A 20,189-nucleotide genomic window follows, 5' to 3' on the forward strand; every position below is an offset into this window, starting at 1 on the left:
CAGAAAGAAGCAAAACCAACAAGTTTTGTAAAATCAACAAATAAATTTATTTCCCTAGAATACAAAGTGAAAACTTAGAGGAACTTATAGTACAGTGAATTAAGTCCCAAGTAGTCTTAAAAGTTCTGTCACAAGTCCGAAAGTATAGAGTGTTCGGATTGAATTCCAGTATTGAATGTACCAGTGTACCAGTAGTCTTGAATATGTTGATGTGCCAACAGTCATGATGTATGACAATAATATAATCCATATTGTCTTTGAATGAATTCACAATAATCCCAAATTAGTGCTTTAGCTCAAAAAGTCAAGAATACAAGGAATAATTTAAATAAAATGATTCCTCTCAAATCATATCTGATCACAACAGTAAATGATTCCACAGACTGAACTTAAAAGGGTAAAGAATATAATTTTGTTTACCACATCCTTATATACTAATTTCACGTGACTTAAGACACAAGAAAATGACCAGGATGTGGGTCACAAATTCACTTCCAGAAGTTATAATTTGTAAATAAGCGTATTCCTTGAATGCAGATATCAGTAAACAACTTATTTATAACTTACAAACCTGACCAAAATCAGGTTTACACAAAACTCTGTCCTTAATCACTTACAAAAGTCAAGCACAAAATATACACAACAAAAGCTGCTATTTTGAATGTAATTATTTAGGGAGAAATTGCTGGAGAATACTTTGAAATTGGAGTTTTTTTCTGTTTATTGAAAGTTATTACTATATGAGTTGGGTAAGATAATATTGGTCTGCCAGTCTAGTGAAATTGCCCCCCCACAAAAAAAAATTACAAATCCACCCAACACAAATAAAATGTCAGAGGGTGAAATTCCATCTGTCTTAGGAACCTGGAGAAAACACTGGTAATTACTGCTAAAATATAAACATAATGTCATGGTGAATAAACAGAATGTTGACTTCAGAAGAATGCAGAAAAATAATTAAACAGAAGAAACTAAATTTTAAATCATACATTTCTTAGACATGCGAATGTTTAGTCATAACCAGAACAAAAATGTAAAATTTGATGCATATACCTTCCTTCATGCTTAGGATAGTTTATAATTGCACAGAATTAAGACAGTTATTTCTCTACTCCTTTATGCTTGATATTGCTATAATTTTTCATAGAAAACAGTAAAATGAATGATTCTCAAAGAGAGCCCTTTCTTTTATAGAACATAAAGAATGTGATACAGTTGATGACCATGAGACCAATTTTATTGTGGGAGACTCAGATGAAGACTCAGACCTTGATGTCAATACCAAGGAGACACAAACCGAGTCCTGCCAGACAGAGTTCCCTCCCTTTAAAACATTGAAGGCACCCAGGCCGCTCTCGGAGTGCCTGACTATTCTCAAATCTGATGTAAGTAATTGAAAGGCTGTATATAACACTAGCTGCATTTACAGCAATCATTTTGCATGACATGCAACTTTGATTCCAGTAAATAATTGTTGTGTGCTCAAATTATTTCTAGTTCTACTAATCATATACCAGAAAAGCTTATGTGATAGATTGTTTGTCCGTCATACATCAACCCGTTAGCATAAATTTGTTATTGCTACTTCTCCTAAACTACCTATATACACACCTTCATCCCATGGTCTAGTTGATCCTAAACGATATTGGCACCAGTCTGATGTCTAATATGGCTGACACAGCAGCCATCTTAAAAGCCTTGTTATCACTGCTCCTATTAAATGGATGGTCATATCAGCATAGTGTTTACACTGAAAGATCGCTTGTGATGTCTAGTCAGTTCCTAAATATAAATAGTTCCATTCTTTTGTCCACTTTTAATGCCATTTTGAAAATTTTGTTGTTATTACTATTCCTATACAAGTCATATTGACATCGATTATTTACTAAGGACTTCTATGATGTATAGTTGGTCTTAAATGAAAATGATACAGTTCAGAACATTCAGTATAGCTACTGTAGTGGCAGTCTTTATAAATCTTGTCACTGCTTTTCCTGAATTAATGGTCATGTCAGCTTGGAGTTTTCACTGAATGTTTCACTGAATGTAAATGAAAATGTTGTCAATCAGACTGTCAGTATTGCCTCCACACTGACCATCATGTCATGGCAATTTCTTCTTGATGGCTGGTCAGGTCAGCATTGTACTTTCATCAGAAGACTTCTTACAATGTCTAGTTGGTCTTAATTGGAAATGGTGTGAACCAGACATCCAATATAGCCATACTATGGTAGCCATCTTGAAAGTTTTGTTTTTGTTACTTCATGAAAACAGAAAGACAAATCAACATGGGGTTTCACCAATTGACTTCTTATGATACCTAGATCATCCTAAACGACAATGGTACCAATCATACATCCAGTATGACTGCCTCAACAACTGTCTTGAACATCTTACTGTTGTCATATTGACGTGGCATTTTCACAAAAAGACTCACAATAATGTCTGTTTTGTCAGAAATGCAAATGGGTGGCCAGATAATCTATGGCACTTTTACAGATCACTGATGTCTCGCTGCTGTCCATGTAGCTTTTTAGTCTTGGCTCTGCCAATGTAGGTATGTGACAGGTCTTGCCAGTAGTATTCTGTTTGTAGGTGGTTCTTATTAGAGTTTTCACCGCATTCTTCCAACACCATGTTTAGCCTATCATGTACAAAAAATTGGCATTAAGCTGACAAAACCCAAACCAAACTTGAACAGAAATGGTTTGAATCTGACATATGTATACCACAGCAGGTAATTTTCAAACAATCTTGTTATCGCTGAAGAATATCTCTGAGGGTTTTAGCACTCAGCTGTTAAAAGGAACATATGGTACTATCTTGAATTCTTAGAAATTCTTTTTACACAGTAGAGCATCATTCATGTTGAGAATTTCTTTTTCCTATTTGAGGTCCGATTTAGTTTCTGGATGTTTGAAAAAATCTTGTACATTCATCAATAACTGAAGCACTTTTCTTGCTCTTTAGAAAGTGTTAGTTAACAGCATTGTTAAAACTATTTCTAACTATTTCATTACTTAAAACTGTAAGTTCATGATTTGTGCTCCTTTCATTTCCTTATTGCTTAATTTGATGTATAGTTTTTATTTATTTATGAGGTTCAGGAGCCATAATTTCAACTATTACTTAAATAAAATTGTCTTTGATAAATGTTGCTGAAATTTTTGCACAGAATGAAAACATAGCAACACACAATTTTTTCAGGTTTCAACAAAAGGTATTAGAAAAGGTGATAAAATAATAGCAAAAAGATCTAGAAAGTAGCCAGAATAAAAGTATGATTTTAAAATATTTTTAAATATTACATTTTTTGTATCTCTACAAGGATAGGAATAGACAAGATAATTAAAACCCTGGCATTACCACATATACTCACAAACAAAGTCCAACTGCAAACAACAAAACTTGATCTGCCATTGCATAATGCACCAGCAGATCAGTGTCTTGTTTGTTCTGCTGATTACTTTTAACAAAATGTTCACAGGTAGATCTGTAGAAATGTTATGCATTGGTAGATCTGTAGAAATGTTATGCATTGGTAGAGCTGTAGAAATGTTATGCATTAGTAGATCTGAATCTGAATTTTTGCAGTTGGTCTCAACTATTAAGTGAATATATATGGTAATTGAAATGGTTTCCATTTCCTGTTGAATTATACAACTTGAAAAGGTATTTTAATGCCTGTAGGTTATAAATTAGATCTATTTCACTTCATTTTCACTTTTGTTAAATCAGTCATAATTTATTATCAGAAGAGGAAATAAATGGTTTGTTTGAAATTAGTATTGTTTTTGTTGTTTGACAGGATGGGGCATCAGCATTGTCAGATGACGAGATCCTCAGCCTGGTGAAAGCCAAACACATTCCTGCCTACAAGCTAGAAGGAATTTTACAGAATTATGAACGAGGCATTGCAATAAGGTACTTAATTTCAGGAGACAGTTAAATAATCTTTGTTTCTTATTACAAGAAATGATGGATGTTTAGTTAACTTTCTTTCTTCCAAATAAATAAGCTTTATCCCTTCCATATAAAAGAGCTTTATCGCTTCCAAATAAATGAGCATTATCCCTTCCATATAATGAGTTTTATCCCTTCCATATAAATGAGCTATATCCCTTCCATATGAATGAGTTTTATCGCTTCCATATAAATGAGCTTTATCCCTTCCATATAATAGAGCTTAATACCTTCCGAATAAATGAGCTTTATCCCTTCCATATAAATGAGCTTAATACCTTCCAAATAAATGAGCTTTATCCCTTCCAAATAAATGAGCTTTATCCCATCTATATAAATGATCCTTGTCCCTTCCAAATTATTGAGCTTTTAGAGGTTAATGCAAACTTAAGCTTCTTTGAATCACCCAGAATATAATAACTCCTTCAGTTCATGCAGATAAATTTGCAGAGTAAATTGCCTTTTTTGTGGACGATGATGTTTTCTTTTACATTTCTCTATCCTTTTTAGCTCTACTGGCCATAACGCAAAGGGAACTTGTGGTATTTACTTGCATCTGTTAGGCATCCACCAACAGTTGTCATTTTTAGCTTTACTCAAAAACCACTAAACCAGTTTCAGTCAGACTTGGCAGGCAGCATCCTGGCATGGAGGTCTTTCAAGTTTTTATAAATGGTGGCTATCTGCCATAAAATTTGAAAAGCCATTCAACATCTTTTTCCTAAAAATTTGACCAGATTTTAGAGAAAATATTTTGGGTGTGAAGTACTTCAAAGTTTGTACACATGATGCCAATCTATGACCAAATATGACTGCCATTACTATATATGGAAAAATCTTTAAAGAACATCTCAAAATTCCAAAAAATAAAGAAGTCTGGTATAAAGGACTTTCTTATTTATACAAATGATACTGATCTGCTGGCAAATATTCCAGCCATTGCTAAACTTGAGAATCCTTTAAATAACATTGTCTTAAAAACTGCTCAAATACATTTAACCAAATCTAACAGAAAGCATCAAGGCATGAATGACTTTTAAATTGATAAAAATGATGCTGATGACTGGAATATATCCATCATTACAAAAAAAACCCCCCAGAAAAACCTTGAAATTGCTTCATATAAATGCTCATCATAATTTATGCAAATAGAACAAAAAGCATTCTGGTGTGCAAGGCTTTCAACTTGATCTACATGATGATGGTCTGGACATTAAAATTTTGGTACTGTTAAGAACTTTAAAAAAAATAGAAATATCTTTTAATAATTTCTTAGTAATTGCTATGAAACAATGACATAACAGACTTTCATGTGTATGCAAATAATGCTGATCAGTCAACAAAGATGATCTTTTATTAAAAATGAAACAAATATTTAAATAATTTTACCTCAAGAAACAGTCTGGACAGAATTAGACCAACTTTGACAAAAACCATCCAGTCTCAAAAGCCTTTTATAAGGGCTGCTGATCTTTCACAAATAGACGAACTTATAAACCTTGAAACAGCTACTTGTCACAAATGCAGTCAATAACATTGGAAGAATTTCTGCAGAAAGCATTCTACAGATCCAGATTTCATGGCCAACTGCTTGACCTCATGTTGTATATAATACTTAAAAAATGGTTTTTTTTTTTTTTTTTTACAGGAGACTTTTGGTGTCAAGTGCAATATCAGATACAACAGCTATGGATTTGCTTCCATACACAAGTTATGACTATAAATATGTAAGTTTTTATATATTTGTTCTATGAAATTTTATTTTGTAGTCTTTGCATTTTATTTTGTAGTCTTTGCCCAAATAAGAAATTATGAAAATTTGGAAAACTGTGATATAGAATACATGTTTGTTTGTTGGTTGGTTTTAATTGTCATACCACAACTCCCTGATCTTTTTCCTGTTTTCACACATTACCAATCACACTGACATTAGGAAATTCCTTTCTGTTACCTCTGAATCTAGCCCTCACTAAAAGGTAAAAAGAGGTCCTTCCAGCTAGATGTCATTTAAACCCAGGGAAGAAACTCTTACAGATTAACTCCCCTTATTCCCATTACATGGCCATGTGTCCTGGATGTAACCAAATTAAACTTTCACTTGCAAATGTGAACAGTGCTTCCAAGGAATGCATTGCAATTTATATTTAATTTTGACATAGGACATTTATTTTTATTGCTATAGTTTCTATCCCAAACTTTTTCTGGTTACAAAATTTAAAATTGAGATCCGTCATTGACTTGAGCAAACTCACTAAATTTATTATTAGCCTGAAGTTCAGGATGGACCTGTGATATCCATGACCAATACATGATTAGTCTCAACCTGTCCAATGCATATTTCCATATACCTATTTACATGGTAGCATGCAAATATAAAAACTTTGGCTACGGCAAGGTAGTGTACCCATTCTGCACCCTTCCATTTAGCCTCGGTATCAGCCCTTGAGCATTCACCAAGACATTGTACTACACCATATGATGGTTACAGACCTGGATGATACATTGCAAAAATATTTGGTAAATTTAGTTCTGTTTCATGATATGAACGATTTTCTCTACTCATTTGCAGCTTTGGCAGGATAGTCAATGTGGAGAAATCAGATCTTATTTCTTCTCCTTATTTTGTTCGTCTAGTTATGGATTTTCTAAATCATATCAACCTGGTTCATCTCCCTCCCAATAGAATTGATAATATTGTAAGTGTGTTGGAGAAGGTATCGACCAGAATGTTCATTTTGGCAAGGGAGTTTCTTCAACTCCTTGGCCTATGCAATTCAGAGCTGGACGTGTTATATCTTAGCTGCCTTTGCATCTGTCTCTACAGATGGCCCTTCTAGTGCCAATCTTATTTTGTTTACTTCATCAGATTATGGTCTCATCTGAAATCAAAGGCTTTTTTGCTTCAGTGGCAAGACAGGGATACCTTTAGAAGTTCCACAACTGAAAATCAGAATCTTTTCAGATGCCACTTTGTCAGATCGGATCACATTTGCTACAGGACTTTGTAATGGTCAGCGGCAAGAGGACACTGCAAGAGAAGGCTCATCACATCAGTCTCCTGGAAATAAAAACCTTTCTCAATGTCTCCTATGCTTGGGTAGAATGTATCAATAGGAAGTTGGTTCTGATAATGCCTTACAGTTGGGTTGTAGTGAACTACCTCTTAAATCAAGGTGGATGAAATCACTGGGCCTTTTTTGTTATGATTTGGGTGTGCCTTTATTTGAATTGCCAGTGTCATATAAACATGCAAAGTCTGATGCATCCCAGGAAGGCTTAAAGTTCCAGTGGACTCATTATGAAGGAGATGTCAGCTTGATGGAACTTTGTGATGAGGAAACCAGGCTTGAATAACAAATACACATTTGGTTTGTTGGTTAAAAAGGACATTTTGTCTACCAGTTGTGTCTCAGGCAGTGAAACTGGCAATATCATGAGTCCATAGAATTAGCCAGTTGTTTTGCCAGTCTGCCATCCCACACCATTAGAAGTTCTTTCCCGTTCCTGATTTTGCCAATATTAAAAGTGTTTACCTGAAATTCACATTTAATATAGTCATATTCTGCTTACCAAAGGACATAAACCCAAGTACCATTATTATTACAGTGCTTCAGCTGCATCCCTTTATGTTGGGAACCCTAATATTGGCTAAATATTTACTTATAGTAACCAAGAGTAATTGATTTTATTTACAATAATGTTAAGGGCATTTGTTCTTCAAATAATTTGTAATGATTACATTACTTTTCACTGTCTGCCTATATGACTGTCTGTGTGCCTGCTTTTCCCCCAATGATAATGGTTGTTTTAGGCAACTAGACAAAATCAGAGTAGCTATTTATTTATCAATATAAAAGTTTCATAACTATTTAATGAACTTATTATTGTAGGGTTATCTGGGTTTTATTTTGTAAATATAGATTTGTGGTCCTGTCTTACCACTTCTATTGCATACATCAATTTACATTCACACACTGCCTCACTTGGTACTCAGCATTAAGAGGTTAGTGCCAGGACTGGTCAGCCTGATGTCAGAATAATATGACTGGGTGGTACATGATGCTGCTCATGTCTGCAGCATGATGCCCCAGTGCATGACATCACTAGAAACTGCCATACTGCAGACATATTAATATGACTAAAACTGTTAAAGCTACATTTAGAATCCAAATGCACACAAATATGTATTCATAAACTGTATTTTACACTACAGTCCATATTAAACATTTGAACAGTCACTCAATAGTGTTTTTGATATTTTTATTCTTCAGTCTCTTTTATCTGTCTGTCCAAAGCTTGTCCACACAGTCGTACATAAGACTCAAAATTTAAATCAAAATTCACAGTATCTGCTTGGATTTTGTGTTGTTTCCACATAAGTAACCGCTCTGTCAATCATTTTTTAAATTAACCAAACAAGAACAGTTCCACTTCAACCAGATCACTGTATGAACTATTGGATGATTTTAGGTGGATGGAGCTTGCTGTGAGAATGTGATAGGCTACATGCCAGTACCTGTAGGTGTTGCAGGGCCTCTTTTATTGGATGGAAAAGAATTTCATGTACCAATGGCTACAACAGAGGGATGTCTTATTGCCAGCACCAATAGGGGTTGCAGAGCCTTAATGGTAGGTTTAACTGTAAAACGTTTTTCTTGTTTTAGACGTACGTGTCACATTTATATTCACCCTCCCCCCAGTGGAAGATTCTGACATTGCAGTACTATGTCAACTTTATGACATCATTCATCACTTATTGATTACTCTAGTCGACATTTCTTTTATTGATTAGTAAAGTTTCTCTTTTAATTTTGATGATGTTTAAATTCCAAATAATTAAGAATTTAATTAGCATCATGTATTTAAAACAGTAATCTCTCAGGTTGGTCTCAGTACTTGTCATTCACTAATCATGTTGTCATATTTCCATGATTAGAATTTTGGACTTGATGTTTATGTTTTTCAGCAAAGTGGAGGAGTGCACAGTGTGATTATTGGAGATGGTATGACAAGAGGTCCTGTTGTAAGATTGGAATCGGCAAAGGAGGCAAGGTAGGTTCACACTTGAAGATTTTGAAAGAGATTTAATACTGTACACTAAACAGGGTTGATTTTGTCGAGGTTGCTTCACTTTGATGTCCAATCCATCCATACATTTATGCACACTCTAAATTAAACTTATTGTTCAAGTTTTTTTTATAGATTAAGCTCTTTGTTAAAAGAGTTTTACTTTCTTGTTTTGAATAAAGACAGTCATTTTAAAAAGGTTTTTTTGTTGCTTGATGGTTTAAAAAATGGCACCACCAATTTAATTAACTGATTTATTTCAAGGTACATTCTAAAATGTGATGATCATGAGAAAGTAAAGCAAATTTAACATTGGGGCTGAGAATTTCTTTAACCTCAGGTTGAGGACTTAAAATTCTGTTAATAGTGATCCTGCTGTTTTCTCAATAAAAAAGAATGCTGTACTAAGTGTAGATTATTTCCAGATTTAAATAATTATAATATTTCTTGGGTTTTCTAGTATGACAAAGCTTGCAATTTGTTTATGTTGTTTACATAAGACAAGGCAAGATCTACCTTGTACCTCAGCCAAATGAATATTTCAGAGTGATTGCCCTTTATTTTAAGTAGTAATCTGCTGTGTGTTAACTGTAGAAGTAAAAGTTAGATACCTGTAGCTGGTGGATCTGTTCTTATCAACAAAATATGAAAAGAGCTCATTATTGCAGTTTAGCTTTTTAAACACCAGTAACTAGCAATAAATAATAATAATAATGAGGACTTTGTATAGTGCCTAATCTTTCGAAGTTCTAAGTGCTTTACAACATTAGACAACACCTATAAGATAAAAAACATATAATGATATGATTACAAAAACAAACACCATGAAGTTAGAAAACATTAAAAAAACATGCTAAGAATATTTAAGGTAGGAAACATTATTAGGTCTTTAAGTTTGTTCTTGCAGTCGAAATAAGTGAGTTTTGAGGGCCCTCTTGAATGTGATCACTGTGTTTTTGTGTCTAAGTTCAGTGGGCAATTCATTCCACGTTGCTGGGCCCTGGTATGCAAAAGAACGCTGTCCATATGACTTTGTTTTCATACTTGGAATAATGAGTATATGATTGTCAGAAGAGGAGCGTAAGTATTTTGCTGGTGTGTACAAATGGGTGAGGTTGGATAGGTATGTTGGACTAGAGTCCGACAGTGAAATGTAGCACAGAGAACAAATTTTGTGTTTGATTCTGGATCGAATGGATAGCCAGTATAGGGTACAGAGCAGCGGGGAGGTGTGCTCTGATCGTGGTACTCTAAGTATGATCCAAGCAGCTGTGTTTTGAACTTTTTGAAGTTTCTGGAGCAGATATTGAGATGAACCAGACAGAATTGAGTTAACATAGTCCAGTCTTGAAAGTACTAATGAACACACAAGTGTTTTAGTGGCATCAACTGAAAGATATTTGCGAATTGAGATGATGCATCTCAGCTCAAGATATGCAGCCTTGCATATGTTCATGACATGTTGGTGCAATGTGAGAGTACTGTCCAGAGTAACACCTAGGTTTTGTACTGATTGTGTGAATTTAATGTTGGTGTTGCTGATATTTATTGTTTGAGGTAAAGGATGTGAATGAGAAAGTCTTTGTGTTGTGATCAGAATGGCCTCAGTTTTATCATCATTCATCTGCAGCTTGTTACATGTCATCCATGATTTCACATCAGAAATGCACCTCTCATCACCTTGGATGGTAGCATCAACTTCAGTTGGGTGGCTAGATTTGTATATTTGGGTGTCATCAGCGTACAATTGGTGAGACACTGGATGATGATCTATGACACTTGAGAGCGACTGAGTGTACAGAATGAAGAGAACAGGTCCAAGAACAGACCCCTGTGGAACACCACAACATAGATCAACTGGGCTAGAGTGTATTCCATTTAAAGATACAATTTGTGTCCTGTTGACCAAGTAGGACTTGAACCACAGTAAGGCTGTATCATGAATGCCAAATACATGCTGGAGACGGTGAAGTAATATATCATGGTCTATTGTGTCAAATGCTGCAGACAAATCAAGGAGGGTGAGGACTGTAATCTTTCCACTATCCAACGCAGAGAGAATGTCATTAACTACTTTTAGATGAGTAGTTTCAGTACTATGGCAAGGGCAATATGCAGATTGTACATTGCTAAAAAGACTGTTTGAATTTAGATGAGATACAAGCTGGGATAGAACAACCTTTTCTAAAAAAATTTGTATGAATGGGAGATTAGAAACTGGGCGATAGTTCTTTAAATCATTATGGTCTAGTGTTGGTTTCTTCAGCAGAGGCTTTACAATGGCAGTTTTGAAAAATGATGGAATTCCCCGGATGAGAGAGAGGTATTAATAACATCAGTTAGTGAAGGCAATACTGGATCTAAGCACTCAAGCAGCAGTGATGTTGGAATTGGATCAAGTTCACATGACTTTGGTGCACTCTTCATCAGGATTGTACGTACAAAATCCATAGAAACAGGTTCAAATGCTGCTAATTGTTGCCGCTCAAATTCTGTATCCCAACTGTATGGTGACGACGAGTCAATTGAAATTGTGGTGTCAAGCTTATCTCTAATGGTTTGTACTTTGTCACGGAAGAAATTTGCAAACATGTCCGGAAGTTCAACTGGAGAGAAGGTAGTTGGAAGTGGTGTAGATTTGTTCCTTGACATTAGCTTGTTAGTAATCTCGAAGAGCTCTTTGCAGCTGGAACTTTCCATGATCTTAGTAATATAGTGGGCTGATTTCGCTGCATGGACTATATTTGTGACATTCTTCTTAGCGGCTTCATAGATTTGCTTATGAATAGTGAGTCTGGTGGAAAGCCAAAGCCTCTCAGCTTTACAGTGATCTCTTTTAGCAGTGCAAAGCTGGTCCCTAACACTGCTATACCATGGAGAACACTTTTGAATTGATCCTCTGCACTTGGTAGCTGGGGCATGTTTGTCAGGCAACGAACATTGTTTTGATTTTTAGGTTTTTAAACAACCCCAGAACATAGCAATTGTCCAAGATGGTTTTTTCATGAAAAACTTTAAAATTTAATTAGTCAAATAATGCAGATATCAAGACCTTAAATTTTTCCAGATGGCAACCCAAAAAAATTTCCATTTATAAAGAAAGAAAATACCCCCGACCTTCAACATCACAAATAAATTTCAGATTTTCAGACTGTTGGGACCGGATTGCATTAAAATTTTTTATCAGTAACAGTATTGGACATCATTTTCATTAACATGCTTGCTTTTTCTCACACTGGTTTTTTAGCACCTACTGGATATAGACTTGAAAGCTTGATTGCTAATCGCAGTCTGTTCAAATTTAGAGGAAGTTCTATCAAATGCAAATTAAGTAATTATATAGAGTGCACACATAAATATTATATAACAAATGTTGTTGAGTTCTTACAAAGTTTTTTTCACAAAAGAATACAGTTGGGTCATATATCAGTGGCTCATCTTCTATAAATGAAGGAGAACAAAATTAGTATAAAAAAATAATCACATTCTGATAAATCAACCCAACTTATTCTTTACATGAAACTGGAAACACACCTATTTTCTTTGTTTAGATCTTATAGACAGTGTGGCAGCTTAGTTCTCCAAAATTTTCTTTACACTCCAGATTCAAAATAATATCTGAATTTGCTTTTGAAAACTTCTATATACAATTTATTGCCCACTTGGGCCTCCTGTATTTTTTTAGATTCCATATTAAAGCTTGTATTCTCTTTTACCATCTGAAAATCCAACTACTCTTGGGTGAAGTTTTGTAAATTGCTACTGTATATACAAATATGTATGTGAATGATAATTTCACTTATGAAAGACAGGTACTACAGTTCAGATTACGTTTTAGTACGTTTTTTGATGCTAATAATTATTTCTAGGTTTATTTTATTGATGACTGTTATCACTTTTCTGATTACAGTGAATTAAAGTATTGGCTAGAAGATAGTAAAAACTTCCAGAAGGTCAAGGACAGTTTTGATAGTACAGGCAGGTTAGTAATTTCCAAATATGAAATAAATTATTAGTTTATGACCATATGAATATATTTGCTTGGTTGATGTCGCTGTATCTCTACTTTTATATTATTCTGTGAACTGCAACTAAATAATGTGTGGAGGCATATAGCATTGGTTTTCTCTAGCCATTTGTCCATCCTGGCATCTGTGAATTTACTTCCATGTATGTCACATTATTATTTCGACTTAAAGAAATGATTTCCTTTAAGCAAGTTTTCGTTTCCAGAATAAAGTAATTGCTTGCTGATTGTCATCAGGAGTTAATAGAATTGTAGAGTATGGATGAATGAGCAAATTGCTTCAAACAATGCAGTCATTACATCAACATGGATCTCACATTTAAGTATACATTGAATTGTAAAGATAATGTATAGTGTATAGGTATAGTGTATAGGTAACAGGATAATCGTAACATTTGATGAAATTAAAGTTCATTTGTCAGAGATCAACATTGTTAGCACACTGCCCTGAACTTCAGTTAAACTTGTCATATGGCCAGCAATTGTCATCTGTTGTGTCTTCCTTCATCCCGCCATCAGCATTTACGAACACTGTAGATACTTCATTTTTTGCATGACTGGTAATGGACTGGAAGAGCTTATGGTATGGCCCTGCATTTGTTGTCTGTTGTGTCTCCCTTCAGTCCCTTCATCAACATTTATGAACATTCTAGCAACTTCATTGACCATAAGAGCTTATGCAGTGACCTTTCCTTTTGGATCTGTTCAATTGTAAGCATCATCTGTGCATATTAATGAGGCATTCTAGCCATTCCATTCATTAAGTTTGCCATTGTCATTGTTTCTGATCACTGAAGCAAATTCACTACTTTCAGGACACATCTCCAAAAATGGTATATACTGTAACTAATAAATACTTCAAATGACATTTGTTCACAGAGAGAGAGAGAGAGATAGTGTGACCCTGCTATAACACAATAGTTGGGTCCATAGAACCCAACCTTGTTATAGACCAAACTATATTATAAACAACTAAGTCAGTTAGCTGAAGAAAATTATGCATTTACCGAAAACATGAGGGGGGAATAAAAGCGTCACAAACATACATCCTTTTGATTACATGAAGACAAACTAGGCTGGAAAATACTTGTATATTGATAATTTACATTTGAGTAGTACAGTCCATTATCCGTTAAGTACTGTACATGTATATAATTAATCCATGAATTGGAGTATACATGTTATAAACTTTGTGTATGACTCACATCCCATTAGAAAACACAATACTTGTGTATATATATATATATATATATATATATATATATATATATATATATATATATATATATATATATATATATATAAAATTGGTTGTCCTCATTTGATCTACATCAGATTGTCACTAACCAATTCACTACAGTTGTCACAAGTAGCATGTTGCTATAGTTGTTTACATGATACAGGTACATGTACTTAAACTGGCCTAGATTTTGGTCAGCTGGAGACAGCTATCATCCTGCTGAGGCTGCCCAGGGGACAAGGCTATTTATAGGGAAATGAAAACATATCAAGTTAATTTTTTTTTACAAGATACTCCATCTTCATTTAACTTGATGGCCAGATATTATTTCAAAAGACTGGAAATTTAATTTGCATTTTATACTGCCTTTGGTCTTGACCGTTAACATAAAATTTTGTTGCAAAAACAAAATTGCCAGATGGTATATTTTGTCACCAGTAAGGAAAATACATCACAGTTTGTGACATTGCTAAAGCCCAGTGTGATCTCTGAATAAACTTTTTACACATTATTTTTCATACTCTTAAAGATGGAAAACCTTTTCTTGTGTACAGTAATACTACATGTATATGAAATAGCAGGAGCAATGCCATGACTGTCTTATATTAGAATTCATACATGATCTCTTCCCCAAAATGATAATAAACTTTATACACATTAGTTTCATACTTTTAAGAAAGAATTTTTTTTTTCATGTATGAGAAAAATATATGTATATGAAGTTTTGGGAGCCATGTCATAATCATGTTATATCTGAATTCATGTTATAATGGAGGCTAGTGTTGTTCCGATTATCGATTATAATCGATCATCAGTTGGTTGAGCGAACCAATAAGATAATCGATTGTGAAACTCCATAATCGATTATGTGTAAAGGGAGATTACTTTTTAGTTGTATGCAAAGCACAAGGGTTAGTAAAACTCCCAGCCACTAAAGTTGACCTGAAATTTATTAATTCCCTTCACAACTACAAGTATAAAACCATATGATATTTCATAGGTGCAAAATTTCTTAATTAGGAACATATAGCCATTATTACATGATCAAGTTATTAAATAGTTGAGTTAATAAATTTAAACACATTTTGATGATTTGTTTCAGTTTTAAATACAACATTATTTGTAGTATTTGTAAACAATGACAAACAAGAATACCATGTCCTTCTACACTTAAAATTATAGACACATGAATGAAAGGATTTTGGGGGATTGTAGCAGTATTTCAGTTGCATATGACTTATCAGCCATAAAAAGTTGCGTTCATTTAACAAAGATGTAGAACAAAAATAACACAACACAATAGACAAAAATGTAATATTATTATCAGGTTAAAGTATACATGTCATTAAAAGAGATTACTCCTGTACATTTACTAACATCTTGAACTATTGATCAAAGATATAACTGAATAACAAACAAAAATTAAAATTTGCTTTTAGTAACCGATTATAATCGATTATCAGTTGGTCAAGTGGAACCGATTATTGATTAGGAATTTCTGACCGATTCCCATCACTAATGGAGGGGGGTCACACTGTGTGTGTGTGTATATATATATATAGTGGATTCCGGTTAATTGGGACACATCGTGACCAGAACAACTTGGCCTAATTAAGCGGCTGCCCCAATTATGCGAAGTAAGTACACAAGGGTAAATATATACTGTACATATACGTGTACTGTATAAAAATGTAAAAAACAAAACACCAACTATCGTTTACTGAGCAACAAAAACACTGTAATACATGTAATGTAAATTAATTCTGGAAATAAATAGATTAGGTCAGAGAAAATATTTAGGCTAAAACAATTTCAGTTTAATGTTCTTAACAGATAATGATGTTTGATGAATTTATCGAGTGTCCCCTGCCATATTCCCTTAATTGATTGTAGCTGAACGAAATCATTGCAGATATTGGGTTGCCTTCATTGCCTTCCTGTATGAATTAGTGTTGTAATTCAGCAATCATTTTTCGGGCATCCTGGCTAGTCACACATCGAGGCTCTGGTGTGTTATCATTATCTCCTCACTTTCCAGGTCATCTGATGTCTTTTGGTGTTTTGCTGCAATTTATTCAACAATTTCATCCTCACAATCTTTATATTCATTGCAGCATTGAAGATTGTTATCAATGCATGCAAATTCTTCGTAGTTTGTGATGTGTTGCACTACCAAAATGATGTCATTTTCACTATCTATCATATCCAAGCCTGAATGCTTAAAACCACAGTGAGAAAAGCAGTTCTAAATGGTCTTGATGCTTATTTCTCGCCAACTATCAGCAGCAAACTGTTTTGCTCGTAAAATGTTAATCTTTGCACTAATCTCCTTGGCTGTTGAAGATGATGTCAGTAGGTTTTCTTCAATTGAATCAAGAATGTAGTTTAGCAACTTTGCACGATACAGTGTCTTTAAAAATGTTATGATTCCTATGCCCATTGGTTGCACCAAGGATGTAGTGTTGGGAGGCAAAAATTCCACATGGATGTTTTTCAAACAATCAAAATGAGGGTGTGCTGCACAGTTGTCAAGTAACAGCAAAATATTTCTTGAATTCCGTTGTAGTTCCATGTCCCAACTCTTTAGCCATTTCTTAAAAATTTCAGCAGGCATCCATGCATTTTTGTTAGCAAGTTACACAACTGGTAAACTTTCTATTCTAAGCCCCTTAAAGCATCGAGGCTTAGCACTTTTCCCAATAACAGCTTTCATTTATCAGTTCCTGACATGTTTGAACAGCATAACACAGTTATGCGATCCATTGCTTTCTTTGATCCCAACAGTGCTACATGTTTGTAGGTCAAGGAACCATGTGGTATGGCATGATAAAACAGGCCTGTTTTATCAGCACTGGAGATGTCATCTGCACAAAATTTATTAGGCAAGTCAGGCTCTTTTGTTAATTTCAGTTGTTCAGCACTTACAGCATCAGCACTGTCCTTCTCGCCATGTGCTTTCTTGAATTTAATGTCATGCCTAGATTTCCATCAAGACAATCAGCCATCTGTTGGTTTAAAATCATTGTGACCCAGCTTTTTAGCTCACTCCTATGCCTTACTTTTCATCATTGGATCACTGACACATACACCTTGTCCAGTTACCATAGAGAACCACTGATTGAGGGCCTCTTCAACGTCTGAATCCTTGCCTTCACAGTTCCGTTTTTGGGTTGTTCCATGATGTCCTTCGTGTAAAGCCCATTCCTCTCTCAGTTTATCTTGATGCTGTATCACGCATGCAATTGTAGATTTTGACACTCCAGTTATCTCCGTCAGTTGGTGATGACTGGTGTTAGGCAGCTGGCTTTTAATTTGGTCGAGTAAGGCAATTTTGTTTGCTAATGTCAAATCTTTCCTTGGCATCTTGGAAAGGATCTGATATTTTCCAGGTAAAAGTGCATTACTGATTGACACAGCGATGAACACAGTAATGGCTACCATGCCACTGCAGTAATGACCGTCATGCAACACACCACAAGTGTGCCATCTAGCAATTATTATCCCGATTATGTGGCATGTCGTCCCAAATAAACAAAGCAAATTCTGCTTATTTTTTTAATCTGTTTTTATTCTTTAAGATTTGTCCCAAATAAGCGGCTGCCCCAAATAACCAGATTCGACTATATATATATATATATATATATATATATATATATATATATATATATATATATATATATATATATATATATATGTGTGTGTGTGTGTATATATATATATATATATATATATATATATATATATATATATATATATAAAATCACTTGTTTGTTTTTATGATACTTTTAGCAGTGAGATGCATGACAGATGTCAGTTGTCATTTATTATCTATGAAAAATGTTTTCAAATTACTTTGCATTAAGTATTGTAATGGACATAAATATCAAGAATAGTATTTTGTCCTACTTCTGGTAGAATCACATTTATTTTAAAGCCAAATGAGCACTAATTGTAGGTAACCAAGGCAATCAGTTCCCCATTCATAGGTCACGTGATTCACTTTGTACACAAAATGCTTTCAATAGAATTATAAGTATATGATCTTCATAAGGGTAAGGGGCATACATGGGATAAATATTAATAGTCTACTAGTCTTTCAACATCTTGAAAATAAACTTCCACATTACATCTTTGCAATAAAAATTAGATTTACCTTTTGGACAAGACAAACAGTACCTCATTTAGAGCACAGGAGGTGCCTGATATGAAATTAGAGGCATTAGGCTCCAATGTTTCGAGCTCTGTACATATTATGGAAATAAGCAACACCAAAATTAATGCATGCTGAAGTAGTTAAATGCTCCAACCTTTCCCTTCCCCTCTTCAGTTTCTGTATATATGTGAATTTTCAGGAATAAGCTAACATTGTCAATTATCCAGGTGAGTGATACCAAACCCACATGGGACACTTCTTTAAAATAGACGTATATTTCTTCAATACATATATTTTGATATTTTTTTCCACAGATTTGGTAGACTTAAAAAGACACACACTGTTCAGGCAGGAAGGCTCCTCTACATCAGATTTGTGGCTACATCAGGGGATGCCATGGGCATGAACATGGTGTCAAAGGTAAACCAATGCGTAATTTGGTCAGATGGAAAATAAAGTCTTAATGTTAGTGGCAATGATGTCAAGAAAAAAAAGCATGATAAAAAAGGGCATTGTAAGAACTGAAAATTCAAGCAAAATCTTTCATGATATTTTGAAGTCATGAGCATTTCAAGATTGGTTTGGGAGGGCTCGTATTGTTAATTTGTAACCATTGCCTGATTTTGATCACATCACAGATGAGGTCATTAGGGGTGGATTTGTATTGTAAATTTCTAACCATTGCCTGATTTTGATGACATTGCAGATGATGAAGCAGGTTTAATAAAACAATTGATCTATTGATAAGAAAAAACACTATCTTTTCCTTCAGTTTTACTACACATTATCTCTAAATTTATATTAATACAGAGATAAGGACATTTTTATGTGAGAAAAATTAAACATATTTTACATTGCTGAATTGTTTGATATATAATAAAAAGAAAATTTTCCTTTCCTACGTTAATATTGAATATGTCATGTGTACCAAAATGATATATTTTAACTTGTGGCTTTGCCATTCATTAAAATATCACCTTTTTGGTACCACACACTGAAGTATATACAGTATTAACATAGGAAAATAAAACATTCTCCATATGCTATATATATATTGAGGGTCTCAGAAGAGTAATGATTTAATATTCCGTGGTTGAAATGATTTGAATAGTTTCCAGCTTTTGCAAGCCTTGGTGAACAAAAGCCAGACATTCTTCAATGAGTTTGATAACTTCAGTATTAAATCATCACCCACCTAAGATTCTGTATATCAAATATTTTTTATTTATGCTGGAGTGAATCTAGATAGAAGGAAGAATAGATGATTTTCTGGCTTTCATATAATTCTTGCTGAGATGCTGCAACATTCAAATCTTGTGAATGAAATTATAATCCCAAATGCAAGTTCAAGCAGTATTGCACAGTTTGATAACTGATTACCTTTAAAAATAGATTGAATTTTCCAGCACTTGATCTCCGATTGAAATCCTGTATTTTTTTTTACAAAGTTTACCTACTGAGGTCAACAGAAGTGCCATATACATGGGTTTTAATGACTGTTTACGTTACTTCCACTGAAAGTTGGTTGAGTCCAACAATGATATTCACCACAGATACAGTATTGGATATGACATAATACATCACATCCAACAATGATATTCACCACAGATACAGTATTGGATATGGCATAATACATCACACCCAACAATGATATTCACCACAGATGCAGTATTGGATATGGCATAATACATCACACCCAACAATGATATTCACCACAGATACAGTATTGGATATGGCAT

At 34.2% G+C, this 20,189-nt stretch overlaps 1 protein-coding gene across 2 annotated transcripts in view; it reads left to right on the top strand.

Moving 5' to 3' along the window:
- LOC149801707 (3-hydroxy-3-methylglutaryl-coenzyme A reductase-like) overlaps positions 1-20,189 on the top strand; it is an 82,569-nt gene that overhangs the window by 43,284 nt on the left and 19,096 nt on the right. For both annotated transcript variants that reach the window (XM_089955986.1, XM_089955987.1), the window contains exons 11-17: positions 1,195-1,385; positions 3,809-3,924; positions 5,612-5,690; positions 8,434-8,592; positions 8,930-9,015; positions 12,941-13,012; positions 18,765-18,870. In XM_089955986.1, coding sequence (XP_089812112.1) covers positions 1,195-1,385; positions 3,809-3,924; positions 5,612-5,690; positions 8,434-8,592; positions 8,930-9,015; positions 12,941-13,012; positions 18,765-18,870 — 809 coding nt within the window. The remainder of the gene's footprint in view (positions 1-1,194; positions 1,386-3,808; positions 3,925-5,611; positions 5,691-8,433; positions 8,593-8,929; positions 9,016-12,940; positions 13,013-18,764; positions 18,871-20,189) is intronic.

Source organism: Sinohyriopsis cumingii, chromosome 4 (assembly GCF_028554795.1).
Source record: "Sinohyriopsis cumingii isolate HCF-2022 chromosome 4, ASM2855479v2, whole genome shotgun sequence".
Classification (NCBI taxonomy): Eukaryota; Metazoa; Mollusca; class Bivalvia; order Unionida; family Unionidae; genus Sinohyriopsis; species Sinohyriopsis cumingii.